General features: G+C 38.1%; 3 protein-coding genes across 7 annotated transcripts in view; 2 read left to right on the top strand and 1 right to left on the bottom strand.

Moving 5' to 3' along the window:
• The first annotated feature begins 6981 nt into the window (after positions 1-6981).
• cldn2 (claudin 2) lies at positions 6982-10552 on the top strand. 4 transcript variants are annotated; one of them, XM_057360389.1, is made up of 3 exons: positions 6982-7096; positions 9179-9324; positions 9568-10552. In XM_057360389.1, exon 3 carries the CDS (start codon positions 9636-9638, stop codon positions 10308-10310), a length of 675 nt encoding a protein of 224 aa, XP_057216372.1. In that variant the 5' UTR covers positions 6982-7096; positions 9179-9324; positions 9568-9635; the 3' UTR covers positions 10311-10552. The 4 variants fall into 4 exon arrangements, with proteins under 4 accessions (XP_057216372.1, XP_057216371.1, XP_057216370.1 ...); XM_057360388.1 differs by having other exon boundaries at positions 9511-10552; XM_057360387.1 differs by having other exon boundaries at positions 9426-10552.
• A 656-nt stretch (positions 10553-11208) lies between these two features.
• rbm41 (RNA binding motif protein 41) lies at positions 11209-14651 on the bottom strand. The gene is made up of 7 exons (XM_057360385.1): positions 14553-14651; positions 14087-14203; positions 13148-13349; positions 12773-12977; positions 12234-12691; positions 11942-12089; positions 11209-11738 (listed from the first exon to the last, which is right to left on the bottom strand). The coding sequence occupies exons 1-7, from the start codon at positions 14558-14560 to the stop codon at positions 11551-11553; spliced, it is 1326 nt and encodes a 441-aa protein (XP_057216368.1). The 5' UTR covers positions 14561-14651; the 3' UTR covers positions 11209-11550.
• Positions 14652-14926: 275 nt separating this feature from the next.
• klf8 (Kruppel like factor 8) overlaps positions 14927-27886 on the top strand; it is a 37327-nt gene continuing 24367 nt past the window's right edge. Inside the window, exon 1 of one of the 2 annotated variants that reach the window (XM_057360043.1) lies at positions 14927-15188. Coding sequence is in view for 1 of the 2 variants with exons in the window: in XM_057360042.1 (XP_057216025.1) it covers positions 16901-16927 (27 nt within the window). In the remaining variant the exon portion in view is untranslated. Of the gene's footprint in view, positions 15189-16464; positions 16928-27886 lie in introns of those variants that run through there. The other variant, XM_057360042.1, reaches the window with a different exon arrangement.

Genomic DNA, 27886 nt, shown 5'->3' with positions numbered 1-27886 from the left:
ATACAATTATCATACAGTAAAATGATCATATAAATTAAACACAAACCGGAAGTTAACTGGGGTCAGAGTCCGATGAAACGGTCTATATATAGCCAAAATTAAGAGACCATTTCAAATTTTAAATTAATCAGCATCTCTAGAAGTATTGTGTCCATTCCAGTCCAGTGTCTGTTAAATTTCGACAAACTCAAACCGAGGTGTGACAAAGTCATCCAACAGCAATGCGAAAGACTGACAGCATGACAAAACTGCATGAAAACTGATAAAAATCAAGGATATCAAATAAAAAGTTTTTCTAAATACATGTACAAATACGACTGATGTATTGCTTAAAAGTAAATATGAACTTGTTGTCTTGTTTGTATTTGAGGTCTGAAAAAATACAGAGCATCTTTTCTGTTATGATGCCCTTTTTCTCCAGTTTTCATTGTCTGCAAATAAATGCAAATAAGATACAAACAATATTTTAATTTCAAATTTGGGAGAAATATTTCACAGAATTAAACAGAAGTAGTTCACAGAATTAAACAAAAATGATCACAGCTATATACTTTTTATAGTGAAATTAGGCCTAATTTTAGTGATTAAAATACCAGCGTACACTGTAAAAAATTATCCTGCAAAAAAAACGGTAATCTGGCAGCTGTGGTTGCCAGCTTTATACTGTTAAATAACAGCGGGTTACTGTTATTTCAATTAACAGCATGATACTGTTTTATTAGCTACAGCATACAACTGTTATTTAGCAGCCTGATACTGTTTTAAGAACAGCATACTAATGTTACTTAGCAGCATACAGCTGTTAATTTACATACTAGTCAACTAATTTTAATTGTAATGCAATTATACCCTGCATTTTATATTTGTGGATAAAAAACAATGAAGCCAACTTATTCTTTTTTCATCTTTTCTTTATTCCTATTCAACATCAGATTTTATATGCTTTGTTTGTTGGTGCAACAAAAAAGCACCCATAACGTATAAAAATACAAAAATGGCTTTCGTAAAGCAACTAAACAAAAACAAATAAGACACAGTAAGGCATTATAAATGCCTTAACATAAAATACAAATGTAGCTTCAAATCAATGTCACTAACCTAAAACGAAAAAAGTTAATAAAAAATCATTCAATTAAAAAACAAAAAGGTTTAAAGTGATAGTTCGTCAAAAAAAAAAAAAAATTCTGTCATCATTAGCTCACCCTCTGGTTATTTCAAACTTTTATGACTTTCTTTCTTCTGTAGAACACAAGTTGGTAACAGAACAGCGCCGACACCCAATCACATCTATTGTATGGACAAAAACCCAATGCAAGTGAATGAGGGCCGGTTAAGAAACATTATTCAAAATGTCTTCCTGTGTGTTATGCAGAAAAAAAGAAAGTTATACAGGTTTACAATGACAAGAGGGTGAGTAAATGATGACACAATTTTCATTTTTGGGTGAACTCTCACTTTAACAAACAAATGAAAACATGGTTTACAACATACAAGCAGGTTAAACAACAGTTAAAAGGTATGTTTCTTGAAGCATCTTGGAGACATTGCCACAGGTCTTCTGGATTTACTTTGTCTTAGTTTGTTCTGGTACTTCATGTCATTTCAGACAGACTGGATGATGATGATGATGATGATGAGATCAGATCTCTATGTGAAGAACTGGCTGTTGTCAGACTCCTTGTGCAAACAAAAATCTCACTGGATTATTACAATTAATGGCAAAATGAATACTTTTAGTAAACTGATATTTCCTACTGACAGACTACAGCGAAAGATAGAAATAACTGACTTAAAACCATTTTTTAGCTGGTAAAAAAACTAGTGTTCTTATAATTTTGGCCACCTCTGTAAATGGAATCAGACTGCTTTTGGACCAAAAAAATCACCAGAAAAAAGTCTTAAGCTAATGGTTGCCCTTGTGTCCTTTTTAGAGTTTTAAGGTACCCTGCTTGTGTTGACGAAACAAACAGACATCATTTCTCCATTAAAATAAAAATTAGAATTAGAACTATGGTCATACGAATCATATGAGTAATAAATATGTCATATTTGATTGAAGCATTCCCACACATTTGTTCATATAAAAACTAACAACCACAATTAATTTGAAGAAAAACTTAAATTTTTTTGAAGAATAATGTTTTTTCTTGCTTCTCTGCAAAGTGAGCCATTAGACTTCCTCCTTGGAAAGAAATATATATTTTGGTCACATAGGTGGCAATCAAGCCAGCAGTGGTTTTGAAATTGACACATGCACAGTAATCAGACAATAATTAGGGATTTTACTTATATAGGCCTACCCAGTTACCAAAACATAAATATTTAATAAACTAACTGTTTAATGTATCTTACCATCAATGCATGCACACGGAAAGCTTACCAGCACGTATTACAACAGCTTGACCGAATCTTTATAACTTAACGGTATTTTTAGACATACTTGATAGCATCACTGATCTATAATAAATCAGTGAGTAACATACTATATTAAATGGATTTTAAGATAACACGAAAAATCAGGCGAATTTGCAGACAATATAAAATATTTCTCACCTACATGGACAGAAAGCGCACATTAAAAGTGTAACTACACAAAAACAATAATTGATTTAGATCGTTCCAGATTCATCTTTTACACAGATATTAGTAAAACGTACAGGTTAGATTAAATTTAGGGTAATTCTTACCTTTTAGTCACGAGCATTTGAATCTCCTGTTAGCTAACGCTACCCATTCACTGTTTCAGAAGTTTTCCGCTACCCAGCATATTTTAGCGTTGTTTTCAGAAAAACTTTGCCTGATTAAAACAGGAAATGTTATTAAATAATAAAAACTTCACTGGATATTTAAGATCTAACATTTAATTTAAAGATATTACAACCATAGATAAAGGTGCAGACGTACCTCATGCTGATAATCCAAAATGGCGCAGATAGGAAAATATGGTATAATGCTGTTAAATAACAGTGACATACTGTGGTTGTTCGACCACTAACCTGAAGTGAACACGTCTTCCCACAATGCACTGTATAAAACAGTAACATACTGCTATTAAACGAAAACAGCATTTTGCTGTTAAATTTCCATGTAAATTAACAGGATTTTTTTACAGTAGATTCAAAGTGAAAAGATTTTCAGTTTGGCCGAGGCTCAAAGTTATCACTATTCACTAAGGGACAACCCATTTTTATTCTCCGCCTACACCCCCAACTCCTTTGGAACTAATGTGAGATTCAAAAAATCCCATCCATCAATTTTTCGGCCAGGAATATTGGTCTAAAAAATGTATTTTGATAATCAAAGGATCAGAAAAAAAAATATTTTCAGCATTTTAAAGAAATGACATATTTTTAAAAGTATTTTATCTACAACAATATGTCACTGATGTTGGTTCTCTGTTCGTGCAACAATGCATAGATCTGAAACATCTCATTTTTATCAGCGATTTAAAGGGATATTTTACTCAAAAATGAAAATTCTGTCATCATTTAATCACCCTTATGTAATTTCATACCTGTATAAATGATTTTGTTCCGATGAACACAGAGAAAGATATTTGGAAGAATGTTAGTAATTTTCAGTTCCGGGACATCATTGACTACCATAGTAGGAAGAATTAAATGGTATAGTCAAAGGTGCCCGAGTACTCTTTGTTTTCCTAAATTCTTCAAAATATCTCATTATGTGTTCAACAGAACAAAAAAAATACAATATGTTTTTCCTACTATGGTAGTGGATGATGTCCCAGAACTGAAAATTGCTAACATTCTTCCAAATATATTTCTCTGTGTTCATTGAAACAAAAAAATGTATACAGGTTTGAAACAACCTGAGGTTTTTTCATTTTTGGATGAACTATCCCTTTAATCCTAATTTGATTTATGTCTTCTCACCATTAAATCTCTTTGACTGTCATGTTTGGAATTGCATGTGTATTTATCACATAGAGATTGAATCAACCACACCTCTGCTAATCTGAAAGAAAAACACAACATATGGTGAAGCAAGGTGAGCACTAAGCAGACAATGTAAACTTTGTTGTTTTGTACTTCCGGTAAATTATTTACAACTTAAGTGTGATATGATAATTGCATTCATATTTATGTTTTCTATCACAGTGTAAAAGGTTAATCGAGCAGAATTGCATTAAGCGAGGACGGTCTAGCGACCCTGTTCACTCATGTGCTCCTCACACCTCGTCTCTTATCTGAGGAGGTGTTGAGATGACACCAGGCCTCACACTGCGGACCATCACTATTCTCCTCACTTTCTGCTCGGACACACATGCCCAGGTCGAGACCTACAGACAGAGACAATATTCCCACATTAGCACCTACAATCTTTGACCTGGACGCTGACCTCACGCATAACCATTAAATGATACATGCAAAAGAGTTTACTGAAGACTGTACAGGCAATCGCTGAACATGAGAGCAGATTTCTCAGAACTGTTTTGACTGTGTGACCCAAATTCCAGCAGCTTTTGTTAAAAAAAGTGTTACACTGAGCCAAGAAGGTCAAATTGAGAATTTACATACAGGATTTTTGTCTTTTCAGTGCTTCAGGGTACCAAGACCAAGTGGTCAGAAATGCATAGATTAGCAAAGATTAATGATGATTCATTAGTGCCTAGCAACAGACCTCTGTGTTACAGGGTCATCTAATAGATGTGTGACTCTGGACACACCATCACCTCCCACTCGAATATCTCATTCATTTTGGGTCAGTAAGTTTCTGCCAAATTGTTGTTTTGGTTACACAGTAAAACCAGACATTTACATTTCCCAAAGAAGTTTGCATGATCTTAAAGATATTTCAATTTGAAAAAGTAGCTAAGGTATTATAATTGTAGTTGTATAGAACGTATCATCGGACGCGTGCACGCTTGACCCCCAGTTAACTTCCGGTTTGTGTTTGGCTAGTGTCTAATAATTATATTATTAAAAACTATGTATATTTGATCTAATTTATGTTAATATTAATGTGTGTTATTATTTTACTGTATAATAATTGTATTAAAGAAACGATTTGTTGAATTTTGTTGTATGTTCATTTTATTAAATAAACCATTTTTTGAATGGGTCCTGTAGTTGTGACGCATTTAAAGAAACCGTATGGTACATTGACATCTAGCGGTTGAGCTAGTAGGAAAATTTACATTATCATTTTTTTTGGTTCTGTTGAACACAAAAGAAGACATTTTGAAGAATGTACAGCAAACAGTTCTGGGGCACTTTTGACTACCATTGTATTTTTTCCTACTATGGTAGTCAACGGGGGGCAAAATTATAAGCATTCTTGTAAACATCTTTCTCTGTGTTCATCAGAACAAAGAAATGTATACAGATTTGGAACAACTCGAAGGTGAGTAAATGATGACATAATTTTCATTTTTGGGTGAAGTATCACTTTAAGATGAGACTGTCTATAATCTACAGCCGCTGAAAAAATAAAAGAGCATTCCGAACTTTTATTTGGACTACAAATTTTCACCTCTTCTCCAAATGTTGTGCATTTGGGACTTGTAAAATAAGAAGTATGAGCAATAATAATAGTGGGCAACAGCGCTAATAAGTGTGTATCATCAAAGGTCGCAGTGGGGTCGGTGCATGTCTAGTTCGGAGACAGAGTGTGCAAGTGCTGTTGTGGGAACCTGGTACACGCGTGGAGAGAACAGAGGAGCAGAGATGGTGGGAGAAGTGTGTCCGTGGAGGCGTGAGGGAGGGTGTTATCCACACACACCTTCACAAATGCGAGCTCTGCAAATGAGGTGAGAACAACAAGGCAGTGTAATGACACATGCGTGATAGGACTGTATAACTGATGTGCATGATATTGCTTGATGTTTGTTAGTAAAAGTTTGAATTCCAGTACAATACAATACGGCTCAAGAAATATTTTCAAGACACCATATTTTGATATACTTGACACATATTTTACAGAATAAATTATAGCTGTGATTCATAATATTTCATTTATTAGCACTCATAACTTAATATTTCAGAGTGTTTCAGGTCATACAGGTCAAAGTTGACCAGCGTTGATTCGGGAATAAACATTCGGGCTCAGACTATACTGCATTGTGTGCATCTCAACACCTCTGAACTCATTTGAGGTTGTGTGATAATGGCACCAGTCCTCACACTTCTGGAGACACACTCCTATCACCTCCTCTGCTCTCATTCTCTGGGTCCACGTACAGGAGCACTGTTCCCACTGCTGCACCTACACATCTCACCCCTAACCGGAGAGACCTCACTGTGACCCGATGAACATTCCAACTGTATTTCATCAGTCATCGTTTCAACAAACATCCAATAGTATAAAAATAGTGGATTAAGAAACTGAAGTTTCAGTCTAGAACAACATACGCGAAAGCTTAACATAAACCTGACCCAAAAAGTATTTGGTCACCTAAGCCACAAAACTTCCTTTGTTTCGGATCACAAAGTGATTTAAAAATAGCGCAAGCGATTTTTTTCATCAGTCATCTTTCATCATTTATCAGTCTAAGAAGATAACATCAGATCAGTGTAGTTAATTCTGTCATGATAATGTCATTTCTATACATGTGTATTATGATCACTATGGGTGTCACAATAACCGTAATATTAAAAACCATGATTATCGACTGCAAATAAAAAAGGAAATTAAAGATGAATCTGACTGATAGCATTATTTGTTCATAAAAACCTTAAATAGATAGTTTAATAATCATTTATGAGAAGTGTTTTGGCCACGATAATAGTGAAATGATATTGTGACAGCCCTAATGATCACATTTTATTTAAAAAAAGTAAGCCAAAATGATGTGGGGAATTTTTTTGGGGGGGAATAATGAAATTTAAACTGTCTTGTATGTACCATTCTAGTTGATTCTTTGTTGACCCTTCCGGTATACAACACATTCAGTAAGAGGCTGGATTATTAGTATAATCTTATTACCGTGAGATGTGACATGTGATTTAAACTGAGCGTTCAGTCGAATCCAGTTAAAACATACAAGCACTTTTCTATAATAAAAGATAAGAGCATCAAGGTGAAGGTGAACTTGCACCGTTTGTCGTTCTCAAGATATAACTAACTAACTAACCAGGTGAGTTTATGTTTGCTTTTTCTTTGTATATTTCTGTTAGATTGTTTATGAAAAAAAACTAATTTCACATTCTTTTTACTTGCAAAATTAAATTAGCGTATGACTTGCCAAAGCATACAGTCATGCATCACACTCTTTTACCACTCTTATTTATTTTATCACAGTGATTTTCTTGCCATTACCCAATACGTGTTGGATGGTAAATTGCAGGTTTAGTAAATGTGTGGCTCATACTTGCAATAAATCATCATTGTAGTCATCATTATAGCAATAATCTGGAGTCATTTCTGCATTAAACCTCGACCAAGCTGTACCACATTTAGGTTGTCTTTGTAACAATCATTCAACCAAATTGCATTTATAACATGAAAAGAAATCCCAAATACGTTTTTATAATTTGACGTATTTTTGTACGTAATGTGATATATGGTTCAAAAATGAAGGCATGATTTTACTTAGTAAAAACATTGTGGAACATATTTCGTGTCATGTGCCAAGAGCTCTGTGTACTTGAACTCACTTTATTCATCCAAAGAAACATCCAAGTGTTCAATGACTCAGAAAAGTGAAATCTTGAAACTCTTGAAAAAACACAAGTATTTTGTGTCTTGTCCAATTACATTTAAAGTGACAGTTCACCCAAAAATGAAAATTCTGTCATCATTACTCACCCTCTTGTCATTTCAAACCTTTATGACTTTCTTTCTTCTGCAGAACACAAAATAGCATATTTTGAAATACAGTTTGGTAACCGAACAAAATTGGCCCCCATTCCCTTCTATTGTATGGACACAAAAACAATGCAATTAACAACATTCTTCAAAATATCTTCTTTTGTGTTCTGCAGAAGAAAGTCATAAATGGTGCTATAAAGCACTTAAAGTGGTTCCTCTATGGTTATGTAAGGGATAATGTACAGGCAGCCGGTTGTTATAGCAGAAATAAGCGGAGGGTCTTGTATCACACTGAAGGGGCTTATTTCGCGATAACAGCCGGCTGCTTGTACATTATCCCGCTTATTACACAGTTACTTGCCAGATGAGAAAATAGCTGGACATGAAATGTGAATTTGAAATCTTTTATTAGCTCATTTTTACCGAATGCAGACAAGGAAAAGCCGTTTAGTTTCAGGTTTAAAGTAAGCAACGACGTTCAAACGTCACGAACGGGCAAATAAGTTTAATCATTTGTAAATATAATGTCATATGTTATTAAAAGACATATTTATAATTAATTTTGTGTAATATTAAACTGCCCCTCTCAAAATGATTTGCAGCAGGGGTTACAGGGTGTTATTATAGTTTTGAGCGGTTGTTATTTGAAAATAACAACCCCTGGCCAATCAGAATCAAGCATTCAAATGAGCCGTGTAATAAGAGCCAAGAACCACTTTTAGTGCAACTGTATATAGCACATTATTTTAGAGTACATTTTGACAAGAGGGGGAGTAAATAATAACAGAATTTTCATTTTTGGGTGAACTATCACTTTAAGTCAATTTAAGTGTGACTTAAGTTTACAAAAGTGTTTAAATCTTTTTGAGGATTCGTCTTATTTATTTGTGTACACTGTAAAAAATAATTTCAACTTAAAAACTTTAGGCTTTACAAGTCATTTGAATTTAAATTACATTAAACTGACTTAAAGTTCTAGTTGCATTTGTATCGCTTCATTATGTAAGGTCTTTTATACTCCTCTGAACACATAGTTATGTATATTATACTGCATTTCTGTCAATAGCAATTACACACTGGACCTTTAAAGCAGCTTGAACTAAGGTTTTTAAGTTGGAACTTTTATTTTGTATTTCTTAATTATTTTACAATTATAAATTATTTAACGTTGTTTACTTTAAGTGACTTTGAATCCCAGATTTTTAAAGTGATCTTAGTCTAACTTAAATAGTTTAAAACAATAACAAAAATGAAAAAAAATCTCACGTTTTATCAGTTACTCTACTAAAAAAACCACTTTGTTATAAATGTTGTCCTTTCCCACAATGGCCTTGTTTTTGGGATGGATACAGAAAAGGTCAGTTTTGGGGTGAGTTACAAGTAAATCTTTAACTTAACTTTTCCAAAGGCGTCTGTGTGTACATGGACTGGGGCTCCTAAATATCTAAAGCACATGAGAGATGGCAGATCACAAAATTGGGAGGAACTAAAGGAACACACAGAAAGTGAATCATATGAGTGAATTACCAATCTGATTTCATCAACATATGTAGTGTAAGTACATTTTCCAGACCATTTAATTCAATTATTGAAATTGAGACTTGTGTGTTTCTGATGCATGTCATGAGCTAAAATCAAGCTGCTATCTTTTATAGTAAACAAGAGAGAAACTACATTTTGTTTGACTTTCAAACCGCTTTGGAGAACACATTGATTTAGAGGCTGACATGGCGTTAGCAGGTCTGGAGTTGATGGGGTTCTTTTTGGGCATATTTGGCATGCTGGGGACCCTGGTAGCCACTCTTCTACCTTACTGGGCAACTTCAGCCTACATCGGTCCCAACATCGTGACAGCGGTGGTCAACATGAAAGGTCTTTGGATGGAATGCGTGTACCAGAGCACTGGCGCCTTTCAATGCGAGACGTACAACACGATGCTGGGGCTCACCACTGATCTACAGGCAGCCCGAGCTATGATGGTCATCTCCTCAATATTTTCAGTTCTAGCTTGTGTGGTGTCCACCATCGGCATGCAGTGCACTACATGTATGAACGGTTCTTCAGCCAAATCCAAAGTGGCTGGGGTGGGTGGCTCCCTGTTTCTCCTGGCAGGGTTTATGTCTTTGATTCCCGTATCTTGGAAGACCCATGAGGTGGTGCAGACCTTCTACAGCACCTTGCCAGCCAGTCTCAAGTTTGAAATAGGTGATTGTCTGTATGTAGGACTGGCTTCGTCGCTCATGTCCATGTTAGGTGGAGGGCTGTTGAGTGCGTCTTTTTGCGACGACTCAGATCGTAGCGGGGGTACCAGGCACACTTACCCCTACCCTGACCGCACTGGCATGGGGCGCATGCCACGGGGAACACCCCATTCCATGCCCTTCCATCCAGTCACTCTACAAAAAGCGGCGAACTCTGTACCTGCCAACAAGAACCAGACATTGAACAGTCACACCAGCACCAGTACCCATTCAACTATGCCAGCCCTGGATTCCAGAAAATCGACAGCGGCTGGGTATGACGTCACAGGTTACGTGTGAGGATTTGTGTGATACTGCAAATCTGTGCTTTTGGTTTGTACCATTTCAAGTGGTTATTACTTGAACCAATAAAGACTCTTCTAACAAGTAAGATGGATTTGGCACAAGCAGAATACTGAACAGCTGACAGAGCAAATGCCTCCATTTGAACTAAAATGAGACACACAAAAATATATTTTTCTCCAAACGGACCAAAAGTTGGTCGTTTTTGGAGGTTCAAAATTCAAAACAAACACATGGATGTTTTTTTAATGACCCAGATCGATATGTTGGGACTATTTGGTCCTCTTTGCAAACACTCAGAGCTAATATTTCACAACGACCTTTTAGCCGCCTGATCGTGAACTGTGAGCTAAAAGTGCACTTAAACACATGAACTCTTGTATTCACATAGAGAAACGTTGTTTTTTTTATCATTGTATAGCGTAATGTTTATTTTGTCAGATATTGTTACAATTTACTACATTTTGTAAATAAACATTCAGGCTGTTTGTCAGTGTGAGGCATACGCATTTATAATCTTTCCTCATGTGAAGTCTTTGGAATACATGTATTATTGTTGCAAAATTATACTGTCTTCATATTAGCCACAAAGAACGCTCTGTACCTATCAGAGACAATTTTGGTTATGGTACGTCAGAGGGGAACAAGCACAAAAACACATGTAATGTTCCTTGCTCAAAAGCACATACCGTTTGGATTGTGAAAGCACTCTTGCATTAGAATATAACAAGTAAATATTGGAATCTAATTTTAGCATTTGGTCAAATAGGAATGAATAGTTTTTGTTTATTCTTATAATTTTAGTGCTTTAAACTTATTTCAATTTATTTTTGAGGCAACAGTTCAATTTTTCTTTAGTTAAGTTTCCCCCATAATATTTAGGTCAATATTAGATTTGATTTCAATGAACAGAGACGTTTTCAAAGTTTTAATTTGAGTAAACTAAAATAACCTTGCAACATTTGTGTCCATAGCACAGTGCTGGACAAGTCACATGCCAAATTTTGCTTCTATTTACAAGACCTCAAAACTGGAAGACAGAGTTAATGCTTTAAAATACTTTTTTTATTTCACGGCTCTTTGTGTTGAGCCTACAAATAAATTGAATAATGGGGAATGAGTGTCACCTTGTGGTCCAGAGAAGCATTACAACTGTCTTTTGAGTGGTTCTTTTATGCAAACAGTCAGAGATTCACAATGTTATTATTTACAAATAAATAGTTTATACAATGTATTTTTATATGGTTTCCTCATTTAAAGATTGTGTGTCCTTTTGTCCTAAAGTGTTATTGGGATCTACAGAAGATCCATCAGTCTTTGCATCGGCCTCTTCACTTTTCTTCCTTCCAAACTCAATGATCAGAGGTTTATCAAACATCCTGTATCCAATTAACAGCTCAAGAGCTGCTTGGGCACTTTCCACATCTGCAAAAAACAAAATAGAAGCAATTACACAACATGCTATACTGCAACAATACACAGCAGTGTGTATACTGTATGTTAGATCAAGATCTGCATTTAAAAAAGTTTAGCAAACTGTTTTAAATCCAGTAAATAAACAATATTTGATTATTAAACAGAGCCAGTAAAAACTGGATAGCACATTTCTTACAACATCTTTCTCTTACCAGAGAACGTAACGAACGCTTGTCCCTTGAGTCGGCCAGTCAGTAGGCGGTACAGAATAGGCCGTGTGTCATCTTTCTGAAACCTCGAGAAGAGAGAAACCAGCTGAGCCAAAGATGCCCGTGGACTCATGTTCTTCACACACAGCACCTACACGCACAAAAGCAAGATGGAAATGAATTGTGCATTTAAACTCCTCAAAATTTCTTCTTCATCTTAGCTTTAACGAAATTTGGTTTATATCCCTTTCATAAACATTTCAAACGCAGTTACGCTTTAATTATCAGCCCTTACATTGGATGGCGCTCCCTTCTGGTAGTTCTTAAAACGTGGAATATTCCGTATACCCTCTTCTGTTTCCCGGTTGTTCTTGATCTCTTCCTCTGAAATTTCTTCTATTCTTCCACTAATGGTAACCGGCCCATCATGCCCTTGTACAAAAGTAGAATTTAATGTCCCAATGGACTGGCTGACAGTCATTTTTTTAACTGTCACACTTGGTGACTGTGGTTGGTTATCGGTATCCAACACGGGTACCGATTCTGAGCATGTGTGTTCATCTTTGCATGGGCTTGAATCACTGAAGGTATGAGCTTGTGAGTGTACAGTGTCAGAGCACGGCTGATCTGTTTGTTCTGTGCGCGGTTTTGGTCTCTCTGAGTTTTTGTTATAATCTTTAAGAAAGTCTTTGCAGAAAATGTCCATTGCATTGGTAGATGTCGCCACCTGCTGGCTGACCTGTGATTCTTCCTCTGGGAATAAAAAAGGAAAAGATTTTAACATGAACAACAATGCTTGCAGGTAATTATGGTTAGTTAAAAAATGATCTTAACCTTGATGGTAAAGAGCAGTGAGGAAGGTGGAGCTGTCACTGCCGTGGAAGATAGCCTTCTCTATCTCCATCTCTCTGCGGGACAGCGGCCGGCTACTCGAGAAACGCTGAGGTTGGGACAGCAGCTCTGCGTGTGCTGCCATTTTATTCCGAATGGCCTGCAGACGCTGATTCCTCGCCTCTGGTGCCGCACAAACCCCTCTATCCTGAGATAATGGTAAACATTATGTTTGGTAAACTTGACAAGGCGTCACTGCTGTAAATGTCTTACTATCCTTAATGTGAACATGTTACACACCACGTTTTGCCTAAAATCCATTATAAAAAACGTTAATTTCAACAGTGGATTACGCTAAGATTTGTGTGTAATTTAGACCTTCCACAAGCTCTCTGGCAGGTCTCTGGATCTCCACAGCTCTATTTCAGCATCAGTAAGGCCCAGATCTCTCAGAGCGGCCAGCTCCTGGTCCCCATCCTGCAGGGCTTGGAACTGTGACAGACTCCTCACACCAGATGCCTGCTCCCCAAAGGGCTTGTATACTGCCGCTGGAGCAAAGCATTTCTTCTTAGCCACACACCTACAACATACATATCAATAACAGCATATTATATATGCCCATAAGTGCTCCTTTAACTGTATTGAAATAATTGTAGTTGGCTTTGGATTAAAGTGTGTGTCAAATGCGGAAATATAAAATGTAATGTAAGTGTATATAAAAAAACAGCGTTGGAATAATAGATAAAATAAGAGGTATGTCTTTAATAAGCATTGCAGCATGTATTTTGTGTCGATTCCAACAAAATCAAACATCACAGCCATGTGACAGACTGCAAGATTGCAGAGAATAAATCAGGCTAATTCCACCATATATTAATTGTTGAACTGTTTCGTAAACACAAGTAAAACCAGTGTTGTGTTGTTTAAACATAAATATGATTTTTTTAAGTATCGAAGATCTGCAAGCGATGCATCTTATGTTGTCATTTTGATCAGTTTGTCCTCTTGCAATTTTCTGCCAATGATTGGAATTTGGGAGGAATGTTGTCATTTCAACATTTTCCTTAAATACATACATGAAAAAAGTAAATTTAGAAAAACTAAAAATAGCTATGGAGTGGTCTCTTAATTATTTTCTGTGGCTGTATATTTTTGTATTATCTTTTAACAATTGTGTGTCCCTATCTATTTATTTGCCTACATATATAGTATACTATGTCCAATCAGCCTTCAATAATCCCGTGGAATATCAATAAATAAGAGATATGATTAGAGGTGCAAAAATGTTTTTTTTTAGATTATTTTTCAGGAACTGACCGGTCAAAATCTACATCTGTGTCCAGCTGCTGTATTAGAAGATTGTGTAGTTGTCTCTGGCCCTCTGTTTCCTGTTCTTCAGGGGTGGGCTCATCCTCACAGACACGACGATTAACCCTAAACAAATTACAATACACCTCAATGAAAGGGAATATCATAAAACATGTCAGGGTGATATTTCAACACAAAAAGAGTCACTGCACCAAGCAAACAACACATCCATGAACATCATTTCAACAAATAGTTTATTTAAAAGGGTCTCATATATAATGGGACCTTTTTTGTTATTCATCCAAATATTTTTGACGAAGCGACTAATGTAACACATTCAGTTCTGTAAAAATACATCTCGGCTTAATGACGTTAAAAGAAATAAATCCATATCCGAAATATTTCAACGCCTACAGTCCAAAACAAATAAATTATAACATTTTATATGTGATACCACTACAAATCTGTCCCTTACCGCTTCATGTTTTCCACTTTATCCAGACGTCCTGTTGAAACCGGAAGTATGCAAAGGTTTAAAGGATTATGGGAAATGTAGTTTAGTTCAACAGACAAATCGCGCGTCTCTGCGCAAATGAACTGTTGAATGATCAATTTACTTGAACTAAATCTAAATATATATAAAAACGATTTACACACTATCAAAAACAATAATTTATTTAAAACAAACAGACAATTTAATATTTATAATGATAATGTCCACACTAATCTTATTTTGGGAGACAAAACTGCCAAAATCACGGAAAATCATCGAGGTATTGACGTCACATCCATGAGCACATTCATGATCGCCCATATGCATGACCAGCTCAGTCATACTACCAAATGTAAACGCCAGAAGAAGAAAATCCTATTATTTTAACGTGTAACGAGAAGGGGGGGGGACGAACCATCAAACTGTGTGCCATCTAAGAAACGAGTAGCTGAAGTTTCTCTTTACTAAGGTTCCTGGTCGTTAAAAACCGACATTGACGATTTGTTCCGAACATTTAAGTCAGGATTCTTTTGCGAACCTGTCAGTTTAACGCAGGCTTCGCAAGCAAGCTCTTATTGAAGGAGGGGACAGTGCCCACTATATTTGACTCAACAATCCGTAAGTATTTGTTATTCTTTTCAAATAAGACAAGGTTGGCTAACCATAACAAATGTCACATAAAACCCTAAACTGGCCATAAAAACGAGTGTCTTTGCTGCTTATCGCTTTCTGTTTCTCCGCTGTACCCAAACTTCATTTTTCAACAGGAACTAATAATGGTTCATAGAATTGTGGGAAGTGTAGTTCAACCCCACCAAGAGGACTGAATGTTATAATAATATTTACCCTGATAACGGATGATGATTATATTAACTTAGTAAGCAACAAGAAATCCAGATATAAAAAACAAAAGCTATGTTAAAAGTTTTAAAACAACTAAATAAATCAGATTGAAAAGAACAAAGGAAAAAACTGGATTAAAACTACATTTAAACAATGGCATCACTACAACCGCTCACAGTTTTGCCAATATTTCCCACCTAAACTAGGAAATAATTTCTGGATAGTTTATAAATAGTTAATTAATACCCATAACGTTTGAATGTTACTCATCATTAGCCTAATAGTTAAATGTCACTAAATCCAGATGTTACTTCAGGGCTTGTAGTGGGAAATATCCCAAATCCGAGGTGTCTTGAACGTAGCATAAAATGCAGGCTTTGCAAAGAGACTCTTTAAAAAGTGTCTTATAACTTTTTGTGCCACTTGTTGTCACTTACCGCTTCATGTTTCCCGTTATAACAGAAAGTAATGCTATATGTCGAGGGAATGCTGGGAAATGTAGTTGAAACCCAGGCATGTGCTGTGCGATTAAACGTTTCAGCAATTAATGCAGACCATTTCTAATTATTGTTAATAATCATATACATTGACGCCAAATGCAAGCACAACAAACAAATATAATTTATTTTGAATCTACTTCACACCATCAACTCTTCGATCACATTTAATTTCGTTAATCTCTATTATTTTACGTCCCAAAAGGAAGATTTTTACATTGTGTGTAGATAAGTAAACACACGCTTTTTATATGATCCACATCACTGATGTCGTCTTGTAGACACAATGGTTTTCATACTTATGGTTTTTATTATCTTCCCTACCCCTAAAACTCATAGAAACCTGTTGATATTATTATAAAGCAAACATCGACTAAATGTCCACACAAGTGGTTTATTACATGTTTTACTATATTTGTAAGAACTATTTCCAAAAATGTATATCTTACAAGTGTAATAAAACATCAAGTATTTATTCAAACGACCACATTAGTGGTCACAGCTCAGACCATCCTATGCAACTTGACGTCATCATGTGACGTGACATGTTCACAACTAACTGTACCCCGCGCATTATGATCATCATGACGATACTGAAATACTATTATCGCGAGTTGGGCGCCGCTGTTGCGTTTCTGGCTACAAACACAGACACACACAGCGGCTCTGATTGACACGGTGAAGGGGTGGGGACGCAGGGTGGGGTCAGCAGCAGGGAGAGGCGGAGGAGAGACTCGCAGCTCGAGCCCAACCCTGAAACACGGCAACAAACACACACACTCACACTGAAAGACGGCCGGGGCGACGGAAAGAGGGTTTATTTCTCGACGCCGGGGATATGATTTCTGTGAACCACAGAGGCAACGAGCGCACCTTTCTCCTCTCAAACTGAGGTGGAAAAACTGACATCGAGATCACTGTTATTCAAATATCACCCCACCCGACCGACCCCCCTCCACTCCACCCTTTCACCGCCGCTTAGCTACCGAGATGCACACGGAGACTCGGAACAAAAAAGTAAGTCCGTTTTTCGTTCTCTATCTATTCGCTTCTAACCTAACCGGCATTTTTAACGACACGACTGTCGCTGTCCGGTTTGCATTCAGCAAGTCGGCAAACGTCAATTCCTCATAATGTCCTGTTAGCCGGTTTCGGTTTGCTCACCGTTAACCTTAAATGAGCATATAACGCAAGAGCTGCTGAACGATTAGCGCGCTTCTTACTTCCCTTCTGCACTACAGCCTCCTGTGCATGCGTCTCTGAGCCCATGCTTATCCGAAAGCCGCCTAACCGTAAAGCTGGTGCATTGTACATACGTATGCAACTTATGAGCAAAGTCGGAATATAACACATCTGTGTCATTCGGACTCGTCTCGTATCTGCAGTGCTGCTTTAAAAGCGGCAAAGGCAGGAAGGAAGCGCGCGCCGATTGCAGCTCGCTCGAGACACCATCTTAGCTGCTTTCTTAAAGTGACAGCAGCCTCGCATTTGCATGCTGTGAGGAAATTGAAGTCTGTTGTGAAGTGTTATGTTGTTGCACTTTCATTTGTCATCGTTGTACTTTTATCTCCAGTACTGTTACATCATTTTTGGGCTGTTAAAGAGGTTAATGTCAGTGGGTGAAATTGCATTGCATTTCCTGATATAAGCCTGTAGCCTGTGGCAATCAGAACCATGGCTTTTTTAGGCCATAATAAACTGTCAGACGTCCCATGATGCCATTTTAGTAGGACTTTGTTTGTGGTTTGCCATTTGCAACTGTGTTTGATTCATGTATGTTGCAGAGAAGGCAAATATCTTGAGAGCAGGGTGTCAGATGCTCGATATATAATAGAATTGACTAATAGCAAGTGCAAGACGACGGGAATGTGCCACATCTATTGAAAGGGTTGTTGGTAGATATTGGAACTGATACTACGTCGAATTACTTCTGCTAATTTGTTGTCTTGCGATTATATTTGTATTTGCATTACGTTTATGCAACCTACAGTGCATTCAAGGTATACATTTATCAGTGTATGTGTTCACTGGGATTCGAACCCATGACCTTTGCGCTGCTAACGCATTGCTCCACCAACTAAGCTATGGAAACATCTCAACATCTCAAATATATCTCAAAATGACCAAATATTGACTGTTTGACCGGGTCGATATTTCAGTCACTGACTGCAGAGAAGAATTGCTAAGTTCATCTTTAAAGGTGTAGTTCACCCGAAAATGAAATTTTGTCATCCTCGTGTCATTCTAAACCTGTACATGACTTTCTTCAGTGAAACACAAAAGAAGATATTTTGAGAAATGTGTCAGTGTCCATACAATGGAAGTCAATGGGGCCCCAATGTTGTCGAGGCACCAACATTCTTCAACATCTCATTTTGTGCTTTGCAGAAAAACTAAGTCATACAAGTTTGAAATGACACGAGGATGAATAAATGATGAAATAATTGTCATCTTGGGGTGAACTATCCCTTTAAGTCTTAACCGATTCAAGACTCCATTGAGCAATGTACAATGTAGCTGATCCATTAGTTTACTTGTTCAGAGTATAGCACCTTTTGGCTGTGGATATGTCAGTATCATTTATTGTGGTTTCCTTTCTCGGGAGCAGTGTCTCTTGCCGGAGTTGAAATTGGTGGAGTCGGGGAGGTGAGCAGAGTGAGACATTATCATTGGAGGAACACCGAGTGCTCTGCCCTGGGTGTGCCAGATAGCTGGTAATCATTGACAGCTGTGGACAAACTTTGGTCAAACTGGTTAAACACTGCAGCCACCCTCATGGCTCAGATTTTGGGTTTTGTGACGATGACATCGCCACGGGTGCACGTTGTAAATCGAGGTATCCTTTGGCAGCCTGATGAAGCTAGCCATGGGGTGATGTGGAGTGCATCTGTTTTTAGGTGTTGAGACAGTCAGGGTGTCCGAGAGCACAGTTATTTTTAGGAGCAGGGTGCAGTCAGCCCTGGGTGTGACTGAGGTTCTGTTTTTGCAGGGCGGCAGCCTTCACGCCTAACAGTTCTTCTCTCTCTCTCTCTCATTCCCAATTTTAAATCTCCATTCGTGCTGTCAGTGTGTGCTCGAGTGTCTTCGCCACACCCTCAACCTGTCATGAAGCTTAGCTGTTAAAGAGCCATACAAACTACTCGGTGTTCTGTTGTGTATAAACTCAGTGATTGTACCATATGAAGTAGGGGACTTCCTCCTTTGATGTGTTATGTTAAGTCAACAATATGGTGTAATGCCTGAACATCACACGCTTTGTTGACCATTGCCCCAAGTCTATTGTCTCTGCTGCATCCTGAAGACTGCTATCCTCATGAAGTTAAATGGACAGTTACATCTGACATGTTCTTCTTATTCTGAATACAGTGGGATGCAGGTGTGACAGTCCAGCTTGTTTTAATCATTCACTAACTCATACAGTGACATAAGACTCACAGTTAGTCGGGTGTCAGAATGTTGTATTTTCTTAAGGTCTGTGGTCTTTACACTTTACACACTGTTGTTAATTGGTTTGCTATTAAAGGCCATTGTGAATATAATGACAATCAGTGTAAATCTGCTTTTTTTTCAAAAGCCTTGCAAATATTTCCACCACTGTTGACAAAATGCCCCAAAACATTATTCAAAGGGTGAAAACAATGAATGTATACATTTCACAAACTAGCATATGGTTGTCTGTGTTATCATGAGCATTTTGCTTGTTTTGGAGCAAAACCATGCTAGCAGGGCTTTATTTCAGTGTAAAAAGAAGAAAGGAAATCACAAATGAATCAGTCTTGTATGACATTTGTTGAAATAACAGCTCAATAAAAGTAATGACAGTTCACGGTCCAAAAATGTCCATTTTAGCACCATTGACTCCAGTATTACCATCTGCCCCTTCATTCCGTTCTGTTTCCTGTCATCGTACTTTCTCAGTAGTGTCTTCAGTAAGTGTTTATTTTATACAAATATCTATCATTTTTAGCCCATTGGCTGAACTCGCAGTATCTTATTCTTTCCAAAAACCTCAGTAACTATGGAGCAAGTGTAAAAATCTCCCTGCTACAAAACAACAACAGAACCCTGCCCAAAACACTTTAAATATAATGGATTTAATGTTTATAATGGGAATGGGTATTGATTTTAATGGAAACTATAATGGTGTCTATTGGTATGTAATGGATTCTTCTGGTGGGGTGCTATCTGGCAGATTAATCCCATTGAAATAATGCCCAAAACATCCTACAAAAAGGAATTTTGTAATGGTTTTAATGGAAAAAGCTAATGGATCATAATGCTATTGGGTTTTTATTGTTTTATTTTTATTTTAGCAGGGTTATGCTCGTGTTTTCAGTCATGGCATCTGCAACCCATTTTACTGTATTCATGTGACATTTCTGTCATTTAACAATAACATGACTTCAGTGGATTAGCAGGTCAATTTGGTCCATCAGAAATTGACAAAGTGTCTATTGGTGGCTTGTTTAAGTCAGACGAAATGAATGAAAGTCATTTGGGTGGAGCTAATAATTATCTTTTAATTGATTTTTTTCTGTCGAGGAATGTGAACCGTTGAGTCACTTGTGGTACACCTGGAACGTATATCAAAGTGAATAAAATCAAATTGAAGTTTACTGTCTGTAAAACAAACAAGTTTAAAAGACTTTAAGATGTTAAGACGGATAAAAGTTGTTTGTATCAGTTTTTTGCATTTCATTTGCGGGAACTGCCCAAGAGAATGCAGTGTCCGAGAGAGAGGAGGATGTGAGGCACCAGTGTACTAACTAAAAATGAGACTTGGAAGAGAGAGGTTGAAGGGGACTCGCAGCGTTATGTGCTTTAGCTCCCAGACCTAAAGGAAGTAAAGTCCCCCCCATCCATTCCCCTTGGAAAGTTGGAGTGAGATTTTGGATGGGTGGGGGTTCTGGATCGAGTGTGTTTGTGTGTGGTACAGGGCTGCAAGGATATTGTCCGTGTCTCCCCAGATTAGAGGCGATGTGACAGAATGACCCCCTACCATTGCGGCACAATCATTAACCAGGGAAAGAATCCCGTCCCCATAGCAACCCCTGCAGTTCTGCCAAACTGTCTGCAATGAAAAAGAGGGAGAGGAGGTGAAGGGGGTGGGGTGCTCAGGGTGGGGAGGGTGTGTCTGAATGTGTGACTATTGATGTTGGAAACAGCATGTGAAATTACGTGATTTGGAAAACTGCATACGGACCTTTGTTTGCATCATCCACTCTAAATGTATGCAAATGGCGGACATTTGCATTAGCCTTTTACTGTATCTTAATTGTGAGGAGCGAGGCGTCTAATGCGTGCGAGCGACCACATTCTTCCCGGGATATGGAAGTGTAGGCTTAGACTATCCACTCAGGTATGTGCTTTGGGAATGGAAGCCTGCCCCTATGCCTCTATAGTTGACATCATTGGCTCTCTTTCTAGCTTTTTTTGTAATCTCTATGCAGCTCTGCAGCAAAGATGAGCTGCCTTTTACGAGAGAAACAACTTCTTCCTTCCTGTCTTGGATGCTAATCTGCCTCCTGGACAAGTGAATGGCTTGACATGAGGTGAAACGTTGAGGTTTGCATCACAATAGCAAATCTGCAGTTTATCATCATATGAAGAAGCTTTGTTCCATTTTATATGCAGGACATCTTTTTGAGTAAATGGAGGCGAAGGAATGAGCCTGTTAGTACCTTAGTGTGCGCGTGTGTGTGTTTTAGGGTGGGGAGGGCTATGGGAAGTGGCAGCAGAGTTTGCGTCAGAAGGGTGTGGTGAGATAAGAGCAAGTTCACTGCTGTGGCGACTATGCCAGCCATATAGAGAAATTCCAGAATGTGTGCTTTGCTTTTTGAATTAAGACACACGTTGGTGGATATGGGTTGGGGATTATACACAGACTATTTTTGCTGAAATCCTTTGACAGAATGACTGAAAGAAGTAATTACATGTGACATTTCTCTCTGATTCCATGTCATTTGTAGCTTGCTGAAAGAGGAACAGTACTGTGTGAACATGGAAAAGTTTTTCGTTTATGTTTTTTAACGTTTAAAACATTTTTTGTTTTGTTTTTTCAACGATATGCGAAAATGAGTAAAAACGCTGTATTATCCATGCTAGGCTAGTAGTTGGCGATGTCACTTTTTAAACACTTTGAAACACTGTGTCTATGCCCATGAAGGATAATATATATTAACAAGATGCGCCATTACAATGAATGGAAAGGAATGCAACGTTCAAAATGGCCGCTCTAGCGAAGAAAGCCCCGCCTTGCAGTAGAACGATCCAATCGTCAATCGATAAAGACTGACGATTCTCTGGGGCGGGGTTTATGTGAGGCGCTTGCCAGCCTGTACTGTAGCGACCTCAAAAAAGGTGATTTATAACGCAATTGAAGCTTAGTAAACCGAAGTTAAGGTACAGGTTTAATCTGTGATTGGAAGTATGCTATTTAATTGTGATTTTTGCCAGCGATTTTCGAAATATCTGTTTTCCATTATTCAAAGATATAGGATTGTTGACTTGCTATGACGTAAATTACTGGCCAGAGGCGTTGCAAACATGGCCGCCGAGTGGCACGACTTCCATAAACGTACTTTGATGACTACGCATATATCCAGGTTTAACCCAAGATTGCTTTTTAATACCCTTCGTATGTGTTTAAGTGTGTTTAGATTCTGGCAAATGTCTTCGCTGGTTGAAGTGGTGCAATAAATCTACCTCTTTTCTGTTAATGAACTTGTGTAGCACAAACAAACACTCCTGTAGGACGCCATTATTGTTTTGGGGATACTTGCGCAAAATGTTGTTATTTTTAAATAAATATGCAGAATACAAGAATTTCCCCTGCTAAGGTACAAAACAGCAAAGATAAGGAAATGTGTTGCAAGTATTGTATGCATGTGAAGCTAATGCAGGAAACGTGTTTAAACTAAACTGCAAAGCATACAAAACGTTATACATCACGCTAAATACTATTTATTTGTAAGTCGCTATTGATAGAAGCCAAACGTGTATCAATGCAGCTTTCATGAAGAATAATCACTAAAAGCCTTCCGGTCTCGCGGGTTGTTTGAGATGCGCGCGCCGAGAGAGTCAGAGCACAAAATACTAAACGGAGTTGTCTTTCACGCCTTCTTACTCTGAAACGGACATATTAACACAAAATAAGCTAAAAATTCCCATATTAACAAGAAACCTTGTAAAGGTATTCAGTTTGTTTCGTGACCAAACAGTTGGGAAACAAAACACGTGTTACAGAATATTGCGCGAGCTCTTAAAGGGGCAGCAGCATAATAAAGATCTCTGTTTATAATGTTCATCAAACAACAACGGACGGGCCCAAAAACACTCACTGATATTAAAGGAATTGTGTTCTCTTATAGGAGTCGTTCACAACAAATAAAGGAAGAAAGTAACTTTAAGAAAGATGTGCTTTAAATATGGTAAAGTGTTGAAAGAGTTTACAAATACAATAAAAATAATTCAATCATAAACAATGATTTGTATTAATTTCTAATTGATTTATTAATGTATTAAACACATTTTAATGAAGTTTTAGTGATTCTTTTTTCTTACCTCACCCCACGACTCTGGTGCTATCAAATTAAGGGCTGGTGCCACCAACTGAATATCTTGGCACCAGTGCCACCTCTCTCAAGTGTTAGTCTAGAGCCCTGCTTTCTTGTAGAATTGTGCTTCAAATAAAGAACTTTATGTTGACCAGATTGTTAGTTAATCATTTACAAGTCAATATTGCATATATGGACAGCAAATAAAAAAAAAAGTGAACTTGTAAAACTGTGGTGTTAAATGCGATGCGTTAGGCGCACCAGTGCAACCAGTGCAAAAAGTTAGTCTAGAGCCCTGGATAAGAAATGTTTCATTAGAAAAAATACCCCACCTTTAGTTGGGCATATTTACACTACAAACCTTGTCAGTGATCTCCGCGGGCAAAAAACAAAGAAAAATAAACAAAAACAAAATAACCGTTCAATAATCGTAATCGAGAAAAAATGTTCAATTAAGCGAAATTTAGATTTTAGGCCAAGTCGCCCAGCCCTACGCTGGACAGTATTTACCGTTAGTAACGGTAAGTTGGTACGGTTTCATGATGACTAAAATATGACATGATATTTCTAACCATTGGACGTTTTTATCGTGGTTTATTGTAAAACCGGTAATCGTTACATCCCTACAACCAAACTATTGGTACCGGCAGATATCTCTCTGAATACTCGGCCATCGGTATTGGTGGAGAAATTTAGTATTGGTGCATCTCTATCCAAAACCACAGAGAGTCCATTGCTTTTACTGAACAGTGTTGTCAAACTGTTTGAGAATTTATGTTTGTGTTGGTAGAGCTAGAAATGTCGGGATGTTTTCACGCCTCGAGTTTGAAAGGCTGTGCACATTATCCCCCAGAATCTTGACTCTTACGGCTAAAAATTCTCTGAAATGATTAGTTTCAGCTGATATAATTTCAGACCTTTTGTCTCTCACCGAATAACTATGTGACCCGCTGGTCACTCACTTGGCCTTGACCTTTCCAAGTGGTTCCTGTATTGGTTTTATCGTAAACTCAAAAACCCCTTAGTTTCTCTTTTCTCTGAGAGTTTTCTCAGACTGCTTGCTTCTCATTTCATCTCCCCGCAGACTCCGCTGAGGCAGAGCGGTCTGCCCTGCATGTCGCACACAGCCCTTTTGTTCCAGCGTGACTTGTGTGAGACAGAGCAGTGTCACTTTCAGACACACATCTCGCAGAACCGGAAGGGTGGAGTTCTAGACAGAAGAGACTTCATCCAAGGCCAGCCTGCACTGACGCTGCTTGGGTGCCGATGTAGACCTAGCGAGATCTTGCGGTGAACCTGAAGACGCCCTGTGTTTGTAATCGTGACCCATGCGTTGGCCAGCAGACGGAATGTGATGTTTTTTGTATGGTACTTAAAGCTGTAATACCTTTGTTTTGTTAAGAAAAAACAAAATCAGTTATCCGAGGTAGTACATAAACATTGAAAACTTTCTCTTACATTACCTCAGGATGCAACAGAAAGCTTATAATAGTGATTTACAGTTTGAGGATTTGGGTTAGATTTGTCGGCTTGACGCCATTTGATTCAACCCACGGCATTTCTTGCCTTTTTTTATTTAGATAGTACAGTGGGAGAGAGAACAGGAAGTGAAGTGGGAGACAGAAGGGGGGTTTGAGAAGGGACCACGAGATGGGATTCGAGCTCGGGTCGCCCGAAGCGCAACCGCGCTGCATGTTGGACCACTTGCCCACGAGGCTATCGGCTCTGACTGGATTGCAGTTTTTTGGCATTTTTTGACTTTTTATTTAGATGATACAGTGGGAGACAGGATAGGAAGCGAAGTGGAAGAGAGAAGGGGTTGGGATCGGGACCACGAGATTCAAACTATGGTCGCCGAATCGCAACTGTGCCGCATGCTGGAGAAGTTACCCACGAGGCTATCGTCTCTGACTGGATTGCAGTTTTTATTGGGGAAATCTTTAATATTTTATGGGATTGTAGACTGAGCTGAAAGTGCAAAAGGTGCACCATATCTTCTCCTCGGCGTGTCACCAAACCTTCAGCCCTCTCACACACCCTACACAGCTGTGACCTTACATGTGTATTCTCTCTCTCTCTCTCTCTCTGTCTCTCTCTCCCTCTTTCTCTTTAGCACTTGGACCGATGAGTTGATTACATGGAGGGACGCAGTGACAGCACTGGCTGGTACACAGAACAAGATGTGCCCCAGGCCCCAACAGACTGCATTAAAATTACACTGTTCTGACATATTTAAACAGCAGTGGCAAACATGTCCACATACACACAGATCCGTCCGTACACACACAACCGGGACCTTGTTTTCATGACAAAAGGGAGCCGTTTCCCCCCAAGTGTTGCGAAGGCAGCCTTCCTCTGTGACGACTAAAGGAACATCTCCTTTGTTTTTCTAGATGGTCCTTGAGTACCTTATTTGGAAATGCAAGGAGTTAGCCGAGCGGCTGTGAGAAAAGCAATAGCAGAGTTTACTTGTCAGCCAGTTAACCCCAATGCCACAACGTATTGCATTCAACAATCACAACAAACAAGTAGGGCAATGAAAAATATGCCGTAATCAAATGTTACAAATTACCACTTCAGAATCCCTTATGCACAGAAAATATATTTCCATACATATTAACTGTCAATATATTCAATTATTTTATATATATTTTAAATTGTGCAGAATAATACATTGTTCATATATTATTACAATATATTGAAAAATACCTAAGGAATTGCCGTAAGTGCTTATTCATTTATAGAAAAATATAAGCACTTGGTTCCAATATGGAAATGTATTTTTTAATATATTGCATTAATATTTTCAGTATATTCCCAGTATATTGGAATAAGCCCATAAAATTGCATTTTATGGAACACAGCGATGAATAAAGGGCGTCTATAATCCATGACTTTGGGCTCTGTATTGCCATCTCTGTTTGTCATTTAGGACTTAGGGCTGTCACAATAATGAACTTTGCCGGAGGATTAATTGTGATGAATTTATTATGCTGATTAATTGCCTATTTTGCTGCTTTAGCAATCATTTGTGATTATTACGATTCATTTTCATACATTTTTGTGTGCGTTAGTCATTAAATAATTGTCATAAATTATTGGGCCCATTTAATTTCATCTTTTGTAAATGGTCACTTAACCATTTATAATGTTATTATAAATGTATAATGTAATAGTATAAGGTTGGTGCACTTACCATCTTTAAATGTTAATTAAATGAAGAAATCTTTTAGAAATGTGAGAATTTTCTATATAACCAAAACAATCACGCAGCTCCTGATGACATGTTTTTGTCGTGTGAAGCGAATCGATCATTATTTGCAGTAAAATTTATAAAATTATGAGCGGTTTTCTGAAGCTTCCGCCAAAAGTGTCCTGTTCGTACTTCCTGTCGCATAAATGACATATGCGTGATCTCAAAAGTGAACGGACACCGGTTTGTTACAATGTAGAGGGAGGACGAGTGTGCGCAGATCTTAAAAAACGTCATTTATGCGAACGCATACAAAGTTGGGTTACCAGCTCATCATTCTCACTGAGGTATGAGAAGTAAATGTTTAATATTCCCGGATTCTGGGAGACAGAATCGCACATTAGGTTGTTGTGTAGCAGAGCTTGCGAATGCAGTTTTCTTCTGTCATGTTTACTCTGGAAGAGATAAAGAAAGCTGATCTCACATGATGTTTTTCCTCTCTGGGCTCATGGAGCAGTGTGCTCAACTGCAGGCCAACGTCTGAATGCTCATTTTATGTGCCGAGCGCTGGTTAGACAAGAACAACCCGCTACCTCTCAGTTTATGTCTGAAGCAGGAGTTCGATAGATAAGATAACGTCAAGATTGAGGTTTTTCTTTTGGATCTTCATTGCGCAAGGTCTGGTTGGATGAGTATCTTCATAACATTAGAAGGAACTGTGATATAACCATTGGGTGCAATGTTGGGAGAGGAAAGTTATGGCTTCTTTGCAATCCGTGCAACTTTTTTGTTTGTTTGTTTGTTTGTCTTTTCAACAACAAATCAGTAGTCAAGCATCCTGTCAGTTAAACTTTAATACATTCTTACTGGCAAACACTTCCCTCCCACCTCCATCACCCACACAAAGCAGGTTTGAGAGCAGGGCAGCTCTCGCACTTCAGAATTCGAGCAAAGGTTTAACTTGTGTACTTACAGCGGTCAGACAAACTAGCGACACAACAGCAGGGGAGGTGGAGAGGCCCTGCCTTCCCTCCCTGCTGCTAGGTAAACTGTCCCACACTGCTCAGAAAATGACCTGCACCACCCCAGCCCCCTACCATCTGCATCCCTTCTGCACCCTCTCAACCACTCCTCCAAGGGGGGTCCAGTCCGGCCTAGCCGTGGTATGGAGCACGAGCCAACGTCCAATCTCGGGTTACACGATTGTGCAACGTGTGGCTTTAAACA

This window comes from Triplophysa rosa, linkage group LG19, assembly GCF_024868665.1.
Source record: "Triplophysa rosa linkage group LG19, Trosa_1v2, whole genome shotgun sequence".
Taxonomy (NCBI): domain Eukaryota; kingdom Metazoa; phylum Chordata; class Actinopteri; order Cypriniformes; family Nemacheilidae; genus Triplophysa; species Triplophysa rosa.
Note: the sequence above shows the minus strand (reverse complement) of the source record. Positions and strands in the feature narration are given on the sequence as shown.

Bases quoted from the DNA above. Each gene is read 5' to 3' on its own strand.
- cldn2 (XM_057360387.1), top strand. From the start codon at position 9,498: ATGGCGTTAGCAGGTCTGGAGTTGATGGGGTTCTTTTTGGGCATATTT.
- rbm41 (XM_057360385.1), bottom strand. The intron at 12,978-13,147 runs GTCTAAATTACA...CCATTATCTCAG, and splicing joins TGCCAGAGAGCTTGTGGAAG to GATAGAGGGGTTTGTGCGGC. The intron at 11,739-11,941 runs GTAAGAGAAAGA...TGTTTTTTGCAG, and splicing joins AGCGTTCGTTACGTTCTCTG to ATGTGGAAAGTGCCCAAGCA.